We start from the raw sequence: 22,950 nt of genomic DNA on the forward strand, positions 1-22,950 counted from the left end.
AGTCCAGACAAGGAACATGTTAGAACTAAACATCATCCACACATAATGGCTTAAACCTCCAGAACAACGCTGTTATCTAGAGCACAGTTCATAGCAGCCATAGAACACTGACATCTAGGACCCCATCCAGAACATAGCATTTATCCAGAACGTTGTATACACAAGACGCACAAAACTCACAAAAATCCTGATAGTAATCATACTCCTAGAACCCGGCACATTTACCCACCGTTACACCAGACTCACTTCTAGAAATCCTCACATTTATCTAGAACACAAAACACACATCAAGAACCAAACACTGTGTTTTCTACAGTAAGTATCGTGATGTGTGTGTCTGGATGCTGAAGCTTCTTCTCAACATACAATAGAGAGGAAGTCTAGAACATTACCACTGCTTCCAGGTTCTAGAGTCAGCCCAGGATGTGTAACACTGTGTGTGTGTGTGTGTGTGTGTGTGTGTGTGTGTGTGTGTGTGTGTGTGTGTGTGTGTGCGCGCGCGTGTGTGTGTGTTCTTCTTATGAGAATTCGGTGCTGTAGCGATGTTTTTATGATCATGTGTCTTTCTTTTCTCCTCCCGGTTCTCAGATTGTGAGCTAGACTCTGGTGAGTTCTAGTGCATGGACTCGTCCATGTACGGCTACTTCACACCTGTGTGTGTGTGTGTGTGTGTGTGTGTGTGTGTGTGTGTGTGTGTGTGTGTGTGTGAGCATGCGAGTGTGACATGTTCCACGGTTATTTGCAGATCCAGCAGTGATCTGTAATGGAGATCTCACCATGTGTCACAGTCCACTACTTATGGTTCTTAGTGTGTGTGTGTGTGTGTGTGTGTGTGTGTGTGTGTGTGTGTGTGTGTGTGTGTGTGAGTGTGTGTGAGGCCGTTATTGGTTCTAATCATGTCTCAGGATGTTCTTACACCAGCATTGTCCTTCTGCTGACTAATCAAGGAACCAAGCACACACAATTCAGCGTGCTCATCTAGAACCCAGTACAGAACACATGTCTAGAACCAATATCACAAACATAACATGCAGATCTGGAGCCTTGCATGTTATCTAGAACCAAGACATTACCATCAGCAACTCATCACAACACGTCACATCTAGAACCTAAAATACACACAACAATAAGATGTGTTAGGATCTAAATATGTGCACACTGCAAACATTTAGAACAATATCTAGAACCAACACCGTTCAGAATCCTGATCCCAGCCCGACTCAACACGCATCACAAACACAACACGCACACCTGGAGCAGTGTGTACTAGAACCCAGCACTTAAAATACATCATTCACTACTGTGCACACATCTAGAACCCAACAGTGTTAGAATATATCACTTAAATCCAGCACAGACGTCTAAACCCACATCTCGAATTGTGTCTACTAGAACCAACACATTTATCTAGAACACATTTCAACCTAGCACAAACATACCTAGAACCACACTATACACATCTACACACACACACACACTCTTCTGTTCATGATAATGTCATATGCTCTAGATGGTTAATGATTCCAGCCTCTAAAGAGGTTCTATAAGGAACCTTATTGAATGGGACAATCTCAGTTTTCTACAGAACGTCTTTAGAGCCACATTTTCACTGCAGGCCTTTTGTTAAAGAGAGTTTTATTGTTTTATTATTACATTGGTTTAAGATGAAAAACAGAAATGTCAGTCTGTAAACGCTACATAAACACTGAGCTGCAGTGAAAATGAGGCTTAATGGTTCTACAGAGGGAGGAACTGAAGAACCCTTAGTGTGTTCCATCTGACCTTTAGTCCTGGAACTGTTTGTGTTTGTGATACTGATAAGAATAAAGAAGCTGTTTGACATTCCTATGAACTGAGTGTGTGTGTGTGTGTGTGTGTGTGTGTGTGTGTGTTACAGGTCAGGAATACGAGGGCTACAAGCCTCTCTGGTTCCATCAGAGGACGGATCCATTGACTGGGGAAACGAACTTTGTGTATAAAGGCGGTTACTGGGAGACCAAAGACAGACAGGACTGGAGAATGTGTCCAGATATTTTCTGATTGGAGATGAGAATGAGGACAGAACGTTCTCTAACAGACTCACAGAGGATCTGGGACACGGGTCCCATCTGTCAGAGAGAGAACTGAGAGAGAGAGAGAGAGAGAGAGAGAGAGAGACATTTAATCTCCCTCTAGTATTCAAATAAAATGTGTGTGTATGTGTGTGTATGCGTGTGTGTGTTTGTGTATACGTGTGTTTATGTATGCGTGTGTGTGTATGTATGCGTGTGTATATGTGTGTGTGTGTATGTGTGTGTGTGTGTGTGTGTGTGTGTGTGTGTGTATGCATGTGTGTGTGTGTCTGGTGTGTGTATGTGTGTGTATGCGTGTGTGTGTGTGTCTGGTGTGTGTATGTGTGTGTATGCGTGTGTGTGTGTATGCGTGTGTATGTGTGTATGCGTGTGTGTGTGTATGTGTGTGTATGCGTGTGTGTATGTGTGTGTGTGTATGTGTGTGTGTGTATGTTTGTGTATGTGTGTGTGTGTGTGTGTGTGTGTATGCGTGTGTGTGTGTGTATGTGTGTGTGTATGTGTGTGTGTATGTGTGTGTGTTTGTGTATGCGTGTGTGTGTGTGTGTATGTATACGTGTGTGTATGTGTGTGTGTGTGTGTGTGTGTGTGTGTGTGGGTGTAAAAGAGAAGAAGGGGATTTTTAACATGAAATTTAACCCCTTAATTCTTCCAAACCAAATCAGGTGCTCTTTCTTCAGAACACAAACCCCGCCCCGCCCCGCCCCGCCCCGCCCCGCCCCGCCCCGCCCTTCTGAGTGCACTTCCCTTGAGCCCTACACCTAACGAGGACGTAGTGCACGTCACACCTCTCCATCTCCAATGAAGAAAGGGATCACTTCATTTAGTGTCATTTAGGCTTTATAATGTGAACTCTCATTAATATTCACATTCCATTACAGCCTAATTTGCATATCCCACAGGACAGTGGGCGGAGCTTATGATTATAGCAGGGATATGTGAGTGTTAATCCTCAACAACGAAAATATTAAAGATTAAAAAAAGTTTCCTGAAGTGTCGAGAGCCTTCTGTGTTGCTCAGTGACACACTGCAGGTCTCATATCATTCGTATTTAAACCAGTTTGTGTTTAAAGGAACAGTTTGGGGGAGGATCTGTAAACCTACCGCTAGGCTAAAAAGGCTATCACCTAAAAAATCATAATCAATTCTACTCAAATCTTAATATACTTCCAATTTAGCCTCATTTTAATTACAAAAATGTAAATGAGTGTTTGTTACGCAGCTCACGGAATGATTCGTTTCATCGATGAGACAAAATGGAAAGAATTTCAACACACACTACGTCCTAACAGGTGGAGCGTAAAGTGACCGCAGATTAACGCAGGTCGTCATCACCGGCCAATCAGGGACGTGAGGCGTCGAGACACTTTAAAACATGAGACTGTACAGTTAACATTACAGTATTAACGCTTCGTTCATAAAGTTTCTCAAACCTGCTCATGATCTCAGGAGCTCACGTTCCTCAGGAGCTCACGTTCCTCAGGAGCTCACGTTCCTCAGGAGCTCACGTTCTCCTGCAGGATGGACGCTGATTATTATTATTAGCCAATGAAAAAGGTAAAAACTTCAGAGAGCAAAATATGAACCGATCGTCTCTCGAAACAACATCGTAGAGAGGATCTTTTTCCTCCAAACTGTTCCTTTAAACAGCTGGATGATCAGCTACTATTAGTCTCAAGGGAAATCTTTTTAGCTTTAGTAATGAATAATAATCCAACAGCCATATCGTCCCTTTGATGAGATTTCTGAGCCTGTGTGCATTTAATGTTTAAAAACAAATCAATAAATCAGCACACAGTCATTAAAGGAACCTGACAGAAATCCTCAAAGTGTCGGCTTCCTCACCTTCTCAGTATTGAGTCTCTGTGGTGTTAAATCCGGTTCGGTCCGATCTCGATCCGGTTCGGTCCGATCCGAGGTGTCGTGTGGGTTCTCTCACGGTTTCATAGCACTCGCTGTTGAAAACGTAGACTCTGGAGAGCAGCTGCTGCTTCACCTGTCCAGACTCTGGTGTGTTTATTTTTATGATAACAAAGAAGAAAAAAGAATCTGAATAATAAAAGGATTATAACGCCTATAAAGAAGAGACGAGGAGTAAGGAAGCGATTCGAACAGAAATACTTACTGTAAATGTGTCTTATAACCAGAGATGATCTACTGTAGCTAGGCTAAAAGTTTTAATTTTTGACACGCTTCTGTGGTGTGATTTGAAATTTTAATATTTTGTATTAAAAGAGATTTGCTCACACAGTCAGCGGTGTTCTGTCAATTTGTGCCTCTGGTAATTCTTCTCACTTCAACATTAATCTAATGATTAAACACGAGGTGACTGCAGTTTGTCTGCTGAAAAGGTTCCAGAAAGAATTCGTTAACAGTTAACTAGTTAGCTGAGAATGCTAGTTGAGGTGCTAGCTGCTGAATACACACACACACACACACACACACACACACACACACACACACTGACAGTCATTTATTAAGTAAAAGTCTGGAATGGTAAAGTGTGAGCTGAGTTTTCTTCTTCTTCTCACTGCTGCTCTTCATCATGTCTGAACTCGGCTTTGATCCGTGTTGATTTCACGTCTGCAGTTTAAAGCCTTTAGTTACAGGTTGGAACATTTCTCATGTATCTAATGAAGCACATCACTTCCTTCACGTCATTTCACTTTCATTTCCTCTTGACACAATATGTGTGTTTTATTTTCTGTATTATTTTCCGGTGAAAAACAGCTGAAGAACAGAGCTTTACGGACCAATGTCCAGTCGTCCGTAATCGAAGGAGCCGTTCTCATGTGAGAAGATCCATAGCTGAGCAGGTCAGCAGGACTCGTGCTTCCTCTGCCTTCCTACCTTTTTATATAGAAACCTATTAAAAAGGTTTTATATAATAATATCCATGAATATCATTTCTACAGCAAAGTAGAAACAGTGAGTGACATGACGATATAAAACAGTCACGTTACTCTGATTGTGGTCCAGAGACTGAAGAACTTCACATCTGATGTCATGTGAGTTTATCGACAGCTGATGCGATGAGGTCCATAGTTTTGTAACTGCATTCTTGTAGTTCATCAAAACCACCGTGAGCAGATCAGACAGCGTCACGGAGTCATCTTCTGGACGTGTGTAAAATAGCACTGGAATTAAAACGAGGACGCTGCAGAACAGAATACGTTTTAAAGTACGTTAGTTTCTATTGCAGAGAAAAGATCTGAAGTGTAAATTCAGCAGTGGTGGAAAAAAGATAAGATATTATACATTATATATTATTATTTTTATACATACAAACACGAGACATGGCAAAGAACCAAGAACTGGGCAGAATACCATCAGCACTCACTTCACCCATTACATGCCCCTGTTGTTCCACCTGAGCTCTCTGGCTTAAAGTACTAGCAGGAAATAAATTTAAGCCCCTGTTTTACAGTCTGTTTTAAAGCCTCAAATGAATCCAGATTTAGTTTCTCACCTACCTTCAGAATCACATGTCCTATGCATCACTGCTGAAACGTGTCTGTTTGTACCTTCAGTACATTTGACTGAAGCTGAACCAGCTTGACCTTTGGAGATCGAGGGAACGCCACACTACAGCACCAAAGATACGACCTGGACATGACTTGGTGGACTGGGAGAGCCATGAGCTTTAAGAACGTTCTATGTAACCTACCAGAAGACAACAAGTTCTTAATCAGTTCCTTTGTTCTTCTGTTATTTTTCTTAACCTCACAGTTCTCTGTGATCTTATGTTGCCATGTTTTTTTCTGGTGTATGACTTTGTTTTGCTCATTGGATCTGATCTCTGGTGTGTGATTACAGTGTGTGTGATTACAGTACGTGTTAATTATAGTGTGTGTGATTACAGTGTGTGTAATTATAGTGTGTGTGATTATAGTGTGATTACAGTGTGTGTAATTATAGTGTGTGTAATTATAGTGTGTGTAATTATAGTGTGTGATTACAGTGTGTGTGATTATAGTGTGTGTGATTACAGTGTGTGTGATTTATAGTGTGTGATTATAGTGTGATTATAGTGTGTGTGATTTATAGTGTGTGATTATAGTGTGATTATAGTGTGTGATTAGTGTGTGTGATTACAGTGTGTGTGATTGTAGTGTGTGATTACAGTGTGTGTGATTGTGTGTTTGATTACAGTGTGTGTGCTTACAGTGTGTGTGATTGTGTGTGTGTGATTACAGTGTGTGTGATTGTGTGTGTGATTACAGTGTGTGTGATTACAGTGTGTGATTATAGTGTGTGTGATTACAGTGTGTGATTATAGTGTGTGTGATTACAGTGTGTGTGATTATAGTGTGTGTGATTGTAGTGTGTGATTGCAGTGTGTGTGATTATAGTGTGTGTGATTACAGTGTGTGTGATTACAGTGTGTGTGATTGTAGTGTGTGATTACAGTGTGTGTGATTGTAGTGTGTGATTATAGTGTGTGTGATTACAGTGTGTGTGATTATAGTGTGTGTGATTACAGTGTGTGTGATTATAGTGTGTGTGATTGTAGTGTGTGATTGCAGTGTGTGATTATAGTGTGTGTGATTACAGTGTGTGTGATTATAGTGTGTGATTGTAGTGTGTGATTGCAGTGTGTGTGATTATAGTGTGTGTGATTACAGTGTGTGTGATTGTAGTGTGTGATTACAGTGTGTGATTGTGTGTGTGATTACAGTGTGTGTGATTGTGTGTGATTACAGTGTGTGTGATTACAGTGTGTGTGATTATAGTGTGTGATTACAGTGTGTGTGATTACAGTGTGTGATTATAGTGTGTGTGATTACAGTGTGTGATTACAGTGTGTGTGATTATAGTGTGTGTGATTACAGTGTGTGTGATTGTAGTGTGTGATTGCAGTGTGTGTGATTATAGTGTGTGTGATTACAGTGTGTGTGATTGTAGTGTGTGATTACAGTGTGTGATTGTGTGTGTGATTACAGTGTGTGATTGTGTGTGATTACAGTGTGTGTGATTACAGTATGTGTGATTGTAGTGTGTGATTACAGTGTGTGATTGTAGTGTGTGATTATAGTGTGTGTGATTGTGTGTGTGATTGTAGTGTGTGATTATAGTGTGTGTGATTGTGTGTGTGATTGTAGTGTGTGATTATAGTGTGTGTGATTGTAGTGTGTGATTATAGTGTGTGATTGTAGTGTGTGTGATTGTAGTGTGTGATTATAGTGTGTGTGATTGTAGTGTGTGATTATAGTGTGTGTGATTGTGTGTGTGATTGTAGTGTGTGATTATAGTGTGATTATAGTGTGTGTGATTATAGTGTGTGTGATTACAGTGTGTGTGATTATAGTGTGTGTGATTATAGTGTGTGATTGCAGTGTGTGTGATTATAGTGTGTGTGATTACAGTGTGTGTGATTATAGTGTGTGTGATTACAGTGTGTGTGATTATAGTGTGTGTGATTATAGTGTGTGTGATTGTAGTGTGATTATAGTGTGTGTGATTGTAGTGTGTGTGATTGTAGTGTGTGATTATAGTGTGTGTGATTATAGTGTGTGTGATTACAGTGTGTGTGATTATAGTGTGTGTGATTACAGTGTGTGATTGTAGTGTGTGATTATAGTGTGTGTGATTATAGTGTGTGTGATTGTAGTGTGTGATTATAGTGTGTGTGATTACAGTGTGTGTGATTATAGTGTGTGTGATTACAGTGTGTGTGATTGTAGTGTGTGATTATAGTGTGTGTGATTATAGTGTGTGTGATTACAGTGTGTGTGATTATAGTGTGTGTGATTACAGTGTGTGTGATTGTAGTGTGTGATTATAGTGTGTGTGATTACAGTGTGTGTGATTGTAGTGTGTGATTATAGTGTGTGTGATTACAGTGTGTGTGATTATAGTGTGTGTGATTACAGTGTGTGTGATTGTAGTGTGTGATTGCAGTGTGTGTGATTATAGTGTGTGTGATTGTAGTGTGTGATTATAGTGTGTGATTACAGTGTGTGTGATTGTAGTGTGTGATTATAGTGTGTGTGATTATAGTGTGTGTGATTGTAGTGTGTGTGATTGTAGTGTGTGTGATTACAGTGTGTGTGATTATAGTGTGTGTGATTACAGTGTGTGTGATTATAGTGTGTGTGATTACAGTGTGTGTGATTGTAGTGTGTGATTATAGTGTGTGTGATTATAGTGTGTGTGATTACAGTGTGTGTGATTATAGTGTGTGTGATTACAGTGTGTGTGATTGTAGTGTGTGATTATAGTGTGTGTGATTACAGTGTGTGTGATTGTAGTGTGTGATTATAGTGTGTGTGATTACAGTGTGTGTGATTATAGTGTGTGTGATTATAGTGTGTGTGATTACAGTGTGTGTGATTGTAGTGTGTGATTATAGTGTGTGTGATTACAGTGTGTGTGATTGTAGTGTGTGATTATAGTGTGTGTGATTACAGTGTGTGTGATTATAGTGTGTGTGATTATAGTGTGTGTGATTACAGTGTGTGTGATTATAGTGTGTGTGATTATAGTGTGTGTGATTACATGTCATAGAACACATTTGATTTCAGGGTTTGAATTTAATGACATTTTATTTATTGATTTTATTGAGTGTGTGATTATGAGTGTTAAACCATATAATTTATATAATGAATAAATGATTACAAAAAAAACTGGTGTTTATTATATCTGTTTAATAATCCATACATTTGGAAGAAACAAGAAACATGTAAACATTTTCACAGTATTTAATATTTCTAATACAAGACAAACAGAATCTTTTACAGCACCAAATCATATATACAGTTATATATATATATATACACACTGATGTACATCTATTTACTGTAGTATGGATTCATTTAGTGTGGACAAGCAGCTTGTGATTGGCTGTGAGACTAATCTCATAGGAATCTCTTATTTTATTAATATTATCTGCATAGATTTATAAATACAGAGTTAATAACAGTTTTATAATATTAACAGGAGGCTCTCTTTCAGTGTTGGAATGTGAACTCACAACCTTCTGGCTACATGCAAAAGCCAACGGCATCAACTTACACCTATTATTAAAGAAGAAATGAAAATAAAAAAACAACAACATTTCTAAGAACACTCAGAGTAACACAATGTGAACATTAGTACTGATAATATGGGTTAGAATCCTGGTTTTAGTCCACAAACACCTCACTGGTGGGAGTCGGAGCTGTGGCCTGTTTCGACTCGTTCATCTTATCCAGTCCGAACAGCAGGTCAAGCTGCGTGATTGGCCTCAGACACAGACGGTCCTCTGTCCTACACACACACACACACACACACACACACACACACACACACACACACACACACACACACACACACACAAGAAGGGTAAGCATAAGATAAGGGAAAACACTGTATATAACACAAATCACTTTGCCCCACACACACATTCCACTGTCCTACACACACATTCACAAACATACTGTCCACTGTCCTACACACACACACACACAATGTCCACTGTCCTACACTCACACACACATTCCACTGTCCTACACACACACACATTCCACTGTCCTACACACATTCACAAACATACTGTCCACTGTCCTACACACACACACACAATGTCCACTGTCCTACACACACACACATTCCACTGTCCTACACACATTCACAAACATACTGTCCACTGTCCTACACACACACACACAATGTCCACTGTCCTACACACACACACACACAATGTCCACTGTCCTACACTCACACACACATTCCACTGTCCTACACTCACACACACATTCCACTGTCCTACACACACACACATTCCACTGTCCTACACACATTCACAAACATACTGTCCACTGTCCTACACACACACACACACACAATGTCCACTGTCCTACACACACACACATTCCACTGTCCTACACACATTCACAAACATACTGTCCACTGTCCTACACACACACACACAATGTCCACTGTCCTACACACACACACACAATGTCCACTGTCCTACACACACACACAGTCCACTGTCCTACACACACACACAAACACACACAGTCCACTGTCCTACACACACACACACACACAGTCCACTGTCACACACACACACACACACAGTCCACTGTCACACACACACACACACACAGTCCACTGTCCTACACACACACACACAGTCCACTGTCACACACACACACACACACGCACACACACACACACAGTCAGTCCACTGTCCTACACACACAACACACATGCAGTAAACTATAAATTTAACAAACTAAATGATCAGTATTTCGATTAGCATGGCGATTAGCATGGCGATTAGCATAGAAGGAAATCCTTCATATCTACAAAAATTCTCTTAGTGCTGCTAGACCAATGTATTTCTCCAGCCTTATAGAAGATAAAAATAATCCTAAATTTTTATTTTATGCTGTAGCAAAATTAACTAGGAATAAAAACACTGTGGAAAAGCGCACAACATCTATTTGTAGCAGTAACTATTAATTTTATGCCAAACACATTGATAGATAATTGTGTAGATAATATTTCTGTTTTTGATCAGTATTTAGATCGTTTTAATCCTCTTTAAGAAACTGACTTATTTTCACTGATTTCTTCTTCAAAACGATCGACCTGCACACTGGATCCCTGACCCACGTGTTCCTTTAAACAGATATTACCAGTAGCTACTGACCCCATTCTAAACAGAATAAATTCTTCCCTTAACACTGGCTTTGTGCTGAAATCTTTTAAGCTAGAAGTTATCAAACCTTTGATTCGACCAATCCCAGCTGTCCAACTACAGGCGTGTAACACACATCAAACCTCCCCTTTATCTCCAAGATCCTAGAAAAGGTTGTAGCTCAGTTATGTTCAGACCTACATAGGAATAATAATCATGAACTGTATCAGTCAGGATTTAGGCCTCATCATAGCACTGAGACGGCGCTGGTTAAAGTGGTAAATGACCTGTTACTGGTCTCTGATCAGGGTTGTGTCTCTTTGCTGGTGTTACTTGATCTTAGTGCAGCTTTTGATACCATTGACCATGTTATTGTACTTGATAGGCAGGAACATGTTGTTGGTGTTATAGTGACAGCTCTCTCCTGGATCTGGTCTTATTATCTGGTCTGATCTCTCTCAGTTCATAGATCTAAACAAACTAAGGTAATGTTCGGTGTTCCGCAAGGTTCTGTTTTAGGCCCACTGCTTTTCTCCCTATACATGTTACCCCTTGGTGCAATTATTCGTGAACATGGTATTGGCTTCCACTGTTATGCAGATATATGTTTCAGCTCAGTCAGATGTGAGACACCAGATTAATAAGACTGAAGATGGTGTGAAGGACATCAGACAGCGGACGCTTACTAACTTCCGCCTACCAGGACCACAGACAGTCAGAAGTAAGCTTTCTGATTACAGAGTAACTCTGGATGGTCTTTTTATTACATCATGTGCAGCAGTAAAAGACCCCGGTGTGATTATTGATACCGGTCTCTCATTTGAAGCTCACATAAATAACACCACAAGGGTCGCCTTCTTTCATCTCAGAAATATTACTAAGATAAGAAATATGATGTCATCACATGATGCAAGTTTCACATTGATTATAAAATACTATTATTAACCTATAAAGCACTTAATGGTCTCACACCACAGTACTGAGAGATCTCTTGGTTTTTTTATGATCCGTCACACCTACATCGATCAGAGGGTGCAGGATATTTGTTAGTACCTCAAGTACTAAAGTCTCCAGCAGGGGGCAGAGCTTTTTCTCACAGAGCCCCACAGTTATGGAACAGACTTCCAGTTAGTGTTCAGGACTCAGACACAGTCTCAGTGTTTAAGTCCAGGATAAAAACACATTTATTTAGTTTAGATTATTATGAATATATTTCTTATGTAAAGGAGCAGATCTGGAGGGTTCATGGTCACAGAGTGTTTGGTGAACTGGGATGTCTGGATGTTGTCTCCTTACCACCATCACAAGTCACTCAGGTTTACAGACTGTGGAGTGTTGAGACGCTTTACATCCCAGGAAGCCCTCATGTCTGTGTCACCTTCTGGCTCTAGTCTTTTAGTTATGATGTCATAGTTAGTCTTGATGGAGTCTCTGTCTGCACTTTACACATAATGTACATTGTCCATCACCTGATTACAGACATAACTAACAATTTTCTCCTCTCTCTCTGTCTCTGTCTCTCTCTCTCTCTCTCTCTCTATGCCAGTCCCGAGTTCCCAGCGCTCCGAGTTCCTACTCTAATAGTCTCTTCTCACGAAGCTAGTTCATCAATCCTGATGTTCTACCGCTGGTTAAAGTGTCGTTGCCCAGTGGTCACCGCGGCACAACTGTACACACACACACACACACACACACACACACACAGAGGAAGGTGTGAGCCGTACTCATCTTCATCTTGATGGAGTCGTAGCTGCTGTGTGATTTGTTTCATCTGCTGTTTGCGTATAAAATCTCTGACTCTGTACAGAGCAGCATCGCGACACACCTCCCTCAGATCACTGCCTGAAAATCCCTCCGTCTGCTCGGCTATCTCCATCAGATTCACCGCCGTACTCAGCTACAACACACACAACACACAACACTGCTACATATAATTATATATTTGTACAGACACAAGAGTTTAACATTTAAACTTTCAATGTGAACAGAATATTTTTACTTCTTTTCCTTTCATCCTATCATCGAGATCTAAAGTCTAAAGTCAAGTCACAATAATTACGTGTTCTCCAGACAGTATGAGGTGAAGGATCTCCTTCCTCTGAGCTTTATCCTGTAAACAAATAAAGTCCAAAGCTGAGATCTGAGCATTTATTTAGAAATAATTTCAGTTCATTACAGCAATCCATCCATCCACCCCTCCATCTTCCTCTCCTGTCTCTCTCCCCATCTATCTAGTGATATATTTATTTATTAATAAATGAATAACATGATGTAAGAGTTTCCTGTAAACTGAACTGTTTGTGTTTGGTTTATAAATGAATAAAAACTCCCTCACAGGAAGTCTCACGTAGAAAGCTGTTGGCATTCTGCGTCGGATTGCTATGTCCACGTCCTGTGGCCTGTTAGTGGCCCCCATCACCATCACCTGCAACACACACACACAGACACGCACACACACACAGACACGCACACACACATACATACACACACGCACACACACACATACATACACACATACATACACACATGCACACACACAAAGACACGCACACACACATATACATACACACACGCACACACACACAGACACGCACACACACATACATACACACAAGCACACACACAGACACATACATACACACAAACACACATACATACACACAAACACACACAGACACGCACACAAACACAGACACACACACACATACATACACACACACAAACACACACAGACACACACATACATACACACATTCACACACATACATACACACACACACACACAAACACACAGACACGCACACATACATACATACACACAAACACACATACATACACACACACAAACACACATATACATACACACATTCACACACATACATACATACAAACACACACACACACACACGCAAACACACACAGACACACACACATACATACATACATACATACACACAAACACACATACATACACACAAACACACACATACATACACACATTCACACACATACATACACACATTCACACACATACATACAAACACACACACACACACAAACACACACAGACACGCACACACAGACACAAACACACACAGACACAAACACACAGACACGCACACACACACAGACACCCAAACATACACGCACACAGACATATACACAAAAAGAGAAACAAACACACACATTTATAGTCCACAGGAAACGTGTGCAACTGACTAGCATCTAAAAAGTATAAACTATACAAACATGTGTGTGTTTGTGTGTGTGTTATAACCTGAGTGTCAGGGCCAGTCTCCAGTCCGTCCCACAGGCTCATAAACTGAGCTTTCATTATTGCCGTGGCCTCGTGATCCAAACTGGAGCGACACCTCAGAAACGAGTCTAACACAAATTAAAACACCTCACAGCTCATCTCAACACCAAACACAAATGAAAACAACACACTGTTAAAACACAGAGATCCAGACAATAACCACCAGAAAGTCACACTTTAGTGTCTGAGACGACATTCAGACCCAACGAGTCGCTCACCTATCTCATCGATGAAGATGATGCAGGGTTGTAGTTTAACAGCCAATGAGAAGACAGCAGCAGTGAGCTTTTCTGATTCGCCGTACCACTTGTCAGTCAAAGTGGAGACCTGGAGGTTGATGAACCGACAGCCTGAGGTTTTGGCCGCTGCCTTCGCTATTAAAGTTTTCCCACAGCCAGGAGGACCGTATAACAACACACCTGAGGAAAAGAGTGTGTGTGTGTGTGTGTGTGTGCTTCACCATCATCATCATCATCATCAGCTCATTGCCTCGCCCATACTGACTAAACACCATGAATCTCCATCAAACACAGACATTTTCCATCCATGTCTCCACTGTGTGTGTGTGTGTGTGTGTGGTATGTGTGTGTGTGGTATGTGTGTGTGTGTGTGTGTGTTTTACCTCTGGGTGGTTGTAAAAGTTTGGATCCTCTGAACAGATGACGTTTCTGTATAGGCAGGATGACGGAGTCTTGCAGCTGAGTGATGATGTCATCAAGACCTGCAACGTCTGTCCACGTGACCTTCATAAAAATAAATCACACAAAAACACATTACACAAATAAACAAACATGGACACACACAAGTTCATTAGACTGGAGATCATCACAAAACAAGATGAGATGTGAAAGTTCATCTGGATTTTACCTTCATACTGCGAGGGTCCACCAGGTGAGAAGCGATGTTCATCTCATACTCAGTCAGACTCAGTCCCTCAACCCCGATCCTTCTCATCATCTGGTCAGCCTGAGAGAGAGAGAGAGAGAGAGAGAGAGAGAGAGAGAGAGAGAGAGAGAGAGAGAGTGAGAGAGAGAGAGAATGATGGGTAAAAAAAATTAGCAATACTGGCATTTTCCACTAAATCCTCCCTCATCAAACCCATCAAATCTCTGTAGAACCCCAAAACCCCTTTAGACCTCAGAACCTTGGTATTGACCAGTGTACTGACCAGTATACTGACCAGTGTACTGACCAGTGTACTGACCAGTCCAGTGTACTGACCAGTGTACTGACCAGTCCAGTGTACTGACCAGTGTACTGACCAGTCCAGTGTACTGACCAGTCCAGTGTACTGACCAGTGTACTGACCAGTTTTTTTTTTAATTTTATTTATTTGAAAGGGACAATGCACATCAATCAACATTTTTTGTTTACACTCAAAATGTAAATGTGCCAGAATTAGCTGAAGAGCTATTTTTCATCTGCAGTCCCTTGGCAGGTCAACACAATATCATAGTACAAAAATTAAATACATGAAAAACACAAAACAAATTAAAACACTAAATAGATAATAATAAATACAATACAAAAATGGACAGTACCAAAGATAAAATAAGTTAACTATTGATGATTGCAATTTTGAGTGTTTTTAATCCAATTCTTGAGTTTGAATTTAAATGATGAATAGGTGCTCTTTCTGAGTTCAGTAGGGAGACAATTCCAATAATTTGAGGCTCGTACTGAAAAGGCTGTTTGACCAAACTTACTTCGCCTATACTGTATAACACAGTCTCCCCTGGTAGCTGCCCTGTTTTTAAAAAGATTTTAAAAATGAGACAAGCATCTTGATAATGTGAGAAATTGTTAAAACTGAATAAGTTGTATTTAGTAATAATATTACAGTGGTGATGACTGATAGGTTTTTGATCTAAAATTTTTAAGGTTTGCTTATAAAGGGTCTCAATTGGTTTTAGAGTTGTCATATTTGCTTGGGACCAGCTTGTGAATCAGTATGATATGTGAGAAAAAATCATGGCATGCATAAATAGTTTGGCTGCCTCTATTGTTATATATGGCCTAATGTATCTAAAGTTAGCCATGAGACAGTCCAGTGTACTGTACAGTGTACTGACCAGTGTAATGACCAGTGTACTGTACAGTGTACTCTACTGACCAGTGTACTGTACAATGTACTGACCAGTGTACTGAACAGTGTACTGTACAGTGTACTCTACTGACCAGTGTACTGACCAGTGTACTGACCAGTGTACTGACCAGTCCAGTGTACTGACCAGTCCAGTGTACTGACCAGTGTACTGACCAGTCCAGTGTACTGACCAGTCCAGTGTACTGACCAGTGTACTGACCAGTCCAGTGTACTGACCAGTGTACTGACCAGTCCAGTGTACTGACCAGTGTACTGACCAGTCCAGTGTACTGACCAGTGTACTGACCAGTCCAGTGTACTGACCAGTGTACTGACCAGTCCAGTGTACTGACCAGTCCAGTGTACTGTACAGTGTATTATAAGCCCCACCACACCTCCACTAACCCCCCAGAGTGCTGAGTGTGCACAGGGTCAGCGTTACCCTCTTCTTAGCGTCTGACTTCTGTCTCTGTGTCGGGTCCAGAGCCTCCACCACCCATCTGATGCCGTAGTATGTAGCTGCACCAAAGATGGTGAGTCTCACTAACATGCCCACCACCTCATTGCGGCTCAGGGGGCGCAGCAGGGCATGATGGGAGATGTCAATCAACATCTCGGCTCCGCCCACAACATCAGATCTAACTGTGAGGAAGGAAATAAAATTCACAATAAAACTTAGTTACCATGGATATTATAACGATCTACAACAATAATATAATAATAATAATAATAATAATAATAACAACAACAACAATAATAATAATAATAATAATAATAATAACAACAACAACAATAATAATAATAATAATAATAATAATAATAATAGTCACTATATTTCCGGCTCGCCGCACACATTATTTCCCACCTCTTTTCCGGCACAATCCGCTAACACGCCTTTTTACACCGGAGAACAGGTGGATAAAAAAGACCACCGACTGGTTAGCGATAATAGCTCGGTATGTCCATAGTGTAGCGGTCTGTTAGCGATAATATTGTTAATAAAAACACAAATATGTCTTACTAATATTCCTGTAAATACTGAAGCAAACAGAAAACACTCTGAAAAATAAAAATTTACGATTTCAAATCTTCCCACAGCAACTTCCGCCTGTTGTGTAACAGAATCATCGCTCCGTAGAGAAAGAAGGCTTACCATCAGTAGTTCCTAAGTCATAATACATAACAAACGATTTATTTAGATACATGTTTAAATTAATCATTAGTTCGATATCCAGAACAAACCCAAATATTTCAAACAATAAATGTTTAGTGCCAGAAAACATAAAAATATTGATGTGAATTTAAAACACCGTCCAATTCACTCTAATAACGTTGATGTAGTGTCTAGAGATGGCCACAAGAGGGCAGTCATGCTGCACCACATTAAACACAGACTACACACAATCTCATCACTATTAATCACACAACTGTCTTGGGTTAGATATCACACAAATATGTAGAAAGATAAAACTTTCAGTCACAGTCGTTAAAGTGCTTGTAATTTTGTTCTTTTAATTAAAGTAAATAATAGGCATAAAAATTGGCCTCTTATTTTAAGTGTTTAGAGGGAGAACGTTGATTAGAAGGCTGTTTGTTCAGAACCCTGAGAGCTATTGTGTTAATATCCAAACACACGTGTCGCCTTGGGACGTTTTTACATCCTGCAAACACACATACACACACACGCACACACACAAAGTACAGCAGTTCAGTTCTCACTCTCACACACACACACACACACACACACACACACACAAAGTACAGCAGTTCAGTTCACGTCAGTTCTTACACACATATACACACACACACACACACACATATACACACACATATATACACACACACATACTTATTGTTGTAAAATTTGTTTATTAGTGGAGTGTGAGCTGTTGCTGTTGCTATAGAAACGATGAGGTATCAGAGCAAGTGTGTGTGTGTGTGTGTGTGTGTGTGTGTGTGTGTGTGTGTGTGAATGATACACTGAGTGTTTATTTCATGGGAAATATTTATCCTGACTGCTCCTGTGTTCTGCTGATGGCTACAGAAAATATTTTGGTCTAAAGCTCTGTGGAAATTGAATTTTCAGCTGGAAATCATGCGAGCGTTAAAAAGGTGTTCGCTTAGTTTCTATTTTTACAAAGCAACCGTTTGGTGAAGAATAAAATGTGCACAATTTTCCACTTTATGTCCAATATGTTGAGTAAAGCTGACATGTCTGATGGTGTTCATGTTACTTCTGGGGGCTGAAATGTTCCTTTAGGAAAAGAAGCAAACAAAATAAATAGTTAATTAAAATACTGAAATTACTAATAATAATTAGAATAAATGAGAATAAAGGGGGTCACGGTGTCTTAGTGGTTATCACGTTCGCCTCACACCTCCAGGGTTGGGGGTTCGATTCCCGCCTCCACCTTGTGTGTGTGGAGTTTGCATGTTCTCCCCGTGCCTCGGGGGTTTCCTCCAGGTACTCCGGTTTCCTCCCCCGGTCCAAAGACATGCATGGTAGGTTGATTGGCATCTCTGGAAAATTGTCCATAGTGTGTGATTGTGTGAGTGAATGAGAGTGTGTGTGTGTGTGCCCTGTGATGGGTTGGCACTCCGTCCAGGGTGTATCCTGCCTTGATGCCCGATGACGCCTGAGATAGGCACAGGCTCCCCGTGACCCGAGGTAGTTCGGATAAGTGGTAGAAGATGAATGAATGAATGAATGAATGAGAATAAAGGTTTAACCCACTGGTTTCTGCTACTGATCATTAATATCCACAGTGATTGAATGTAAGGATCACAGCAGTAACACAGGGCTCTGTAACGTCCCGAAGCTCGTTATGAAGCTCATTTATACGTGAAACTGAATGTTAATCACATCTGTGTTCTTTAGTAATAATCCACAAGCCCTGAACCTGCCTCTGGCTCCAACACTCAGTTTAATGATCAGTAAATTTAGACACAAGACTCCAATAAGGGTTCAACGTTCTACAATCTGATTCTGTATTTTTTACATTATGTAAATGAATCCAGTCTTTTAGCTGAAAGAGATTTTATAGCTTTTATTAAACTGCACTCTGAGCTCATCTGAACTGGCAGCATGGAACCAACAAATAAACCATTTTAATTCACTTAGTTTCAAAAGATTTATAATTCAGACATTGCAAGTGTGTGTGTGTGTGTGTGTGTGTGTGTGTGTGTGTGTGTGTGTGTAGATGTAATCTTTCTGTTTAACTTACATTTTTTCTCCAGAGAAAATTAATTAATTATTAATATTCAAAAAAAGCTCATGAATATTCATCAGAACTTTAATAGCGTGTTTCGGCTTTTTATACCAAATCTCAGTGTTTTGTATCCAGTTGTAGTTTCAACCCTGAGCAGATAATTGTCTGTATTCTGTGGTGTAGTTTGTGGAGCTGTGACCTGAGTTCAGTCTGCTGTGAGTGTGAGCTGGTGGTGAAAGACAGTTTCTACAGTTTCTGAAGATCAGAAATCTGGATTAAATTATTAATATTATTTATATATGTATATATTATAGCTTCATTATAAACTCATGTACACCACACAGCAGTGTGGTGCCTCCCCTGGTGCAGATCTTCAGCTATAAAAGCTACACTGGTGTCATCCTGAGCATTCAGCAATGGCTTGTTCTCATGCCAACAATGTGATGTATGTCCTTGAAACAGAGACCTGATGGTCCCAGGGGCCTCTGGTTTTTCTCCTTGACTGTAAGGGGTGGAGTCAGAAGGTACTTGGCCTTGAGCATTTTAAGCTTGGACTTTTAGGCTTAAGTTTGTTCTGTCAGGGTCATGGTCAATGAACAACGAAAAATATGGTAACGCTTCACGATTTTGCGTGTCATCCTTGCGCAGGGGCCATGCTAATCTTCTCTGTATCGTTCCAATTTTAGTATATGTGCTGCCGTAGCAAGCACAAACAAGCCTCCTGAAAGGCCCCTATAAAAGCCGTGGTACCTCACAACGTTTCTTGTCCGTGGTGAGTGCCAAAACACACAGAGTTCCTTCAGGAGACTCACAGACCTGAGGTAAATACACAGTCACTATGTGGTTTAAGAGATACAATAATTCCATAAAGTAAATATTAGAAACTTCTAAAATAGAACCTTTTCAGTACACTGCTGGAAAGGAAAACACTCTGGAATGAAAGCTCCAGCTATATGACATGACTGTTTCATATGAGTACAGATAATTAGTTAATAGAGCCGGACCAACTGAAGGGCTAAAGCACAGCTGCTTTGTTCTCTTTAGCTAGTCGCTGCCTGATTTTAGTATCATCAGGAATTTCACTATAAACACCACACAGATAGGAGCTAAAGTGTGAAACCGAAGAAAAGCTGGACTATGTCTCGATTCCCTATCTGATTGGTCAGAGAAATCATTTGAGTAAACTGTTTAGATCTGTTGCTTTACCAGCTCAATCCTAATTTGCATATAAATTAGAAAATCTTAGTTCAGATGTCACTTGCTGCTTTTAAATGATGTTTCCATGCCATGCATGTAAGTTCATGTATTTGATTACGTTGTACCTCGGTGGCTTTGGTCTTGGTTTCTTCGAGTGTGTGGACGAGCTCCACGTTGTCCAGCATGTTGCCTGTGGACGTAGCAAGCTCTCGGAGCAGGGAATCCTCCAGGTCTTTGAGGAGACGCTTGTTCTCGCTTGTCTCCAGGATCAGACGATCCCTCTGTTCCTCAAGTTCTTTCCGCTCAAAGCCTACAATGACGCTCAGCAGTTGGTCCTCCAGACCTTTTAACGTAACTGATCACACACAAACACTAACACTGTCAGAACACGGTTCAGAAAAAAGAGCGCAATAACTGATTAGATGACTGACGAGCTCATTGGGCTGTGTTGGGCCGAGCTCACGTGACCGGAGCGTGTGTAGTGAGCATTTAATACTGGAATTACACACATCAATATTCAGACCTTTGTCATTACTACAGACTTAATCACTATTCAGAGGTGATGCGAGGCTTAAGCACATGTAGGCGGAGCTTCACCACAGTCTTTGTTTTCCTCACCGGTGTAGTTGATGACCATGGCTTTGCCAAACACCGCAGGGGAGTATTTGGGATTTGCCAGTTTGGTGTTGAGGTACAGTTTAAAGTTGGGGTCATAGTCAACCTCCTTGTCTCCCAGCACAATGACCTGCCGTCCCTCGGCTCCTTTAACGTTTTTCTCCAAAACGTTGTCGATGATGGGGTCGATGTACTCATCCACGTCTTGAAAGAGGAAAGGAAAGCCATATTTGATTGCCATCTCTAACTGCTTCAGGAAATCTGGATCGTTAAAGGAGGAGATCTGCAAATAGAAATAGAAAAGAAATAAATTATACATGCCATCTAGAGGCCATAAACCATCATTACAAGACAATACAGCGATTATCACTAATTTAAAACTATGTATTAGAGTTTAAAAAGGTATTTTATATATATATATATATATATATATATATATATATATATATATATATATATATATATATATATATATAACTTTTCATTACATACAACAAACACAGAGCTAAAGACTTAGTCAGTTAGTCCTAGATACATAAAGTGTATTTGTGTAACCTGGTGTACACAGTGCAGGACAAGATTAATATATATATATATATACACACACACACACACACACACACACACACACACACACACACACACACACACTTGGGTAAATCTATATTTTATAGTAAAGTTGAATTATATTTTCCATCACAATATAAAAGTTAAATTGCAGACACACACTAAATGTTGAATATAGACTCCATGTAAAATATTAGTGTTTAACACCAGTTTGTTGTGTCAGAGTGAATGAAGATAAAAATATGGTAACGCTTCACGATTTTGCGTGTCATCCTTGCGCAGGGGCCATGCTAATCTTCTCTGTATCGTTCCAATTTTAGTATATGTGCTGCCGTAGCAAGCACAAACAAGTCACCTGACAGAGCGCTATAAATACTGAGTTTGTGTACAACGTGTCCTGTTCATGGTTAGTGCCAAAACACACCAGGGTCCTTCAGGAGACCTACAGCGGGATACACACTCACATCGTGCAGCTCACACATACAATAATTCACTAAAGTCAATATTATTATATATAAAATAACCATTAAACACTTTACATTTAAACTTTATTTCATATCGTATCTCACACTGCACAGGTGCATGCTGGGAATATGCAAATTATCGGAGTTCCTGGTGTTCTGATTGGTTCTCTGTGTGTGACGTAATCAATCATTTGTTCTCCATAGACATATACACTAGATGTCGCCTTGGTTACGGCAGTACATTGGAACGAATGCGTCAATAGAGCCGCCATCTTGGAACAGGGGACCCTCTTAATGCATCAGCGTCAATGTAGACAAAGGGAAATAAAATCTCCATAAATCGTAATGAATGTGATTTTCTAGTTTTTTTGGTTCGTTCCAACAGTCAGACATGTATTTATTATTGAGTCCAGAGAAAATGTAAGGTTTTGATATTAAGATAATCTACTTTTTCAAAATATAATGCATAGTGCTAGTAGGTGTAAGTTTATTAGTTACATTCTGATGAACAATCACTCCTTACACACACATACACACACACACACACACACAAATACATACACACACATACACACACACAAATACATACACACACACACACACACACACAAATACATACACACACATACACACACACACACAAATACATACACACACATACACACACACAGACACACACAAATACATACACACACATACACACACACAGACACACACAAATACATACACACACATACACACACACACACACACACACAAATACATACACACACATACACACACACACACACAAATACA

At 40.3% G+C, this 22,950-nt stretch overlaps 3 protein-coding genes and 2 non-coding genes across 9 annotated transcripts in view; 1 reads left to right on the top strand and 4 right to left on the bottom strand.

Moving 5' to 3' along the window:
* Nucleotides 1-4,319, top strand: part of osbp2b (oxysterol binding protein 2b) — a 56,696-nt gene extending 52,377 nt beyond the window's left edge. For 2 of the 3 annotated variants that reach the window (XM_060883496.1, XM_060883499.1), the window contains 2 exons: nt 589-606; nt 1,898-4,319. In XM_060883496.1, the coding sequence (XP_060739479.1) occupies nt 589-606; nt 1,898-2,040 (161 nt within the window). In that variant the 3' untranslated portion in view covers nt 2,041-4,319. The remainder of the gene's footprint in view (nt 1-588; nt 607-1,897) is intronic. The other variant, XM_060883497.1, reaches the window with a different exon arrangement.
* Nucleotides 4,320-8,844: 4,525 nt separating this feature from the next.
* Nucleotides 8,845-17,227, bottom strand: atad1a (ATPase family AAA domain containing 1a). Of its 3 annotated transcripts, XM_060884124.1 has the most exons (11): nt 17,122-17,222; nt 16,966-16,994; nt 16,543-16,742; nt 14,882-14,980; nt 14,637-14,757; nt 14,233-14,433; nt 13,976-14,082; nt 13,034-13,123; nt 12,758-12,808; nt 12,423-12,595; nt 8,845-9,317 (listed from the first exon to the last, which is right to left on the bottom strand). In XM_060884124.1, exons 3-11 carry the CDS (start codon nt 16,711-16,713, stop codon nt 9,194-9,196), a joined length of 1,137 nt encoding a protein of 378 aa, XP_060740107.1. In that variant the 5' UTR covers nt 16,714-16,742; nt 16,966-16,994; nt 17,122-17,222; the 3' UTR covers nt 8,845-9,193. The 3 variants fall into 3 exon arrangements, with proteins under 3 accessions (XP_060740107.1, XP_060740108.1, XP_060740106.1); XM_060884125.1 differs by lacking the exon at nt 16,966-16,994 and having other exon boundaries at nt 17,122-17,227; XM_060884123.1 differs by having other exon boundaries at nt 8,846-9,317; nt 16,966-17,226.
* A 2,685-nt stretch (nt 17,228-19,912) lies between these two features.
* On the bottom strand, nt 19,913-20,019 carry LOC132855455 (U6 spliceosomal RNA). Its single transcript, XR_009649337.1, has one exon. It is a non-coding gene; the product is annotated as a U6 spliceosomal RNA (small nuclear RNA).
* Nucleotides 20,020-20,041: 22 nt separating this feature from the next.
* LOC132854327 (dynein axonemal heavy chain 10-like) lies at nt 20,042-22,030 on the bottom strand. Its single transcript, XM_060882614.1, has 4 exons — nt 21,946-22,030; nt 21,125-21,404; nt 20,632-20,861; nt 20,042-20,125 (listed from the first exon to the last, which is right to left on the bottom strand). The coding sequence occupies exons 1-4, from the start codon at nt 21,958-21,960 to the stop codon at nt 20,042-20,044; spliced, it is 609 nt and encodes a 202-aa protein (XP_060738597.1). The 5' UTR covers nt 21,961-22,030.
* Nucleotides 21,926-22,032, bottom strand: LOC132855456 (U6 spliceosomal RNA). Its single transcript, XR_009649338.1, has one exon. It is a non-coding gene; the product is annotated as a U6 spliceosomal RNA (small nuclear RNA).
* Nucleotides 22,033-22,950: the final 918 nt, after the last annotated feature.

The sequence above is a fragment of the Tachysurus vachellii genome, chromosome 12 (assembly GCF_030014155.1).
Source record: "Tachysurus vachellii isolate PV-2020 chromosome 12, HZAU_Pvac_v1, whole genome shotgun sequence".
Lineage (NCBI taxonomy): Eukaryota > Metazoa > Chordata > Actinopteri > Siluriformes > Bagridae > Tachysurus > Tachysurus vachellii.

What these genes read in the sequence shown, in the direction of transcription:
- atad1a (XM_060884125.1), bottom strand. Translation starts at nt 16,713, where the DNA reads ATGTTGATTGACATCTCCCATCATGCCCTGCTGCGCCCCCTGAGCCGC. An exon ending in AGACTGGCCCTGACACTCAG is followed by an intron (nt 13,124 to 13,975) that starts GTTATAACACAC and finishes TGTGTGTTGCAG; the next exon opens with GTGATGGTGATGGGGGCCAC. An exon ending in TCATACTGTCTGGAGAACAC is followed by an intron (nt 12,596 to 12,757) that starts GTAATTATTGTG and finishes TGTGTGTTGTAG; the next exon opens with CTGAGTACGGCGGTGAATCT.
- LOC132854327 (XM_060882614.1), bottom strand. An exon ending in CATGGTCATCAACTACACCG is followed by an intron (nt 20,862 to 21,124) that starts GTGAGGAAAACA and finishes GTGTGTGATCAG; the next exon opens with TTACGTTAAAAGGTCTGGAG. An exon ending in CCAAGACCAAAGCCACCGAG is followed by an intron (nt 20,126 to 20,631) that starts GTACAACGTAAT and finishes TATTTACCTCAG; the next exon opens with GTCTGTGAGTCTCCTGAAGG.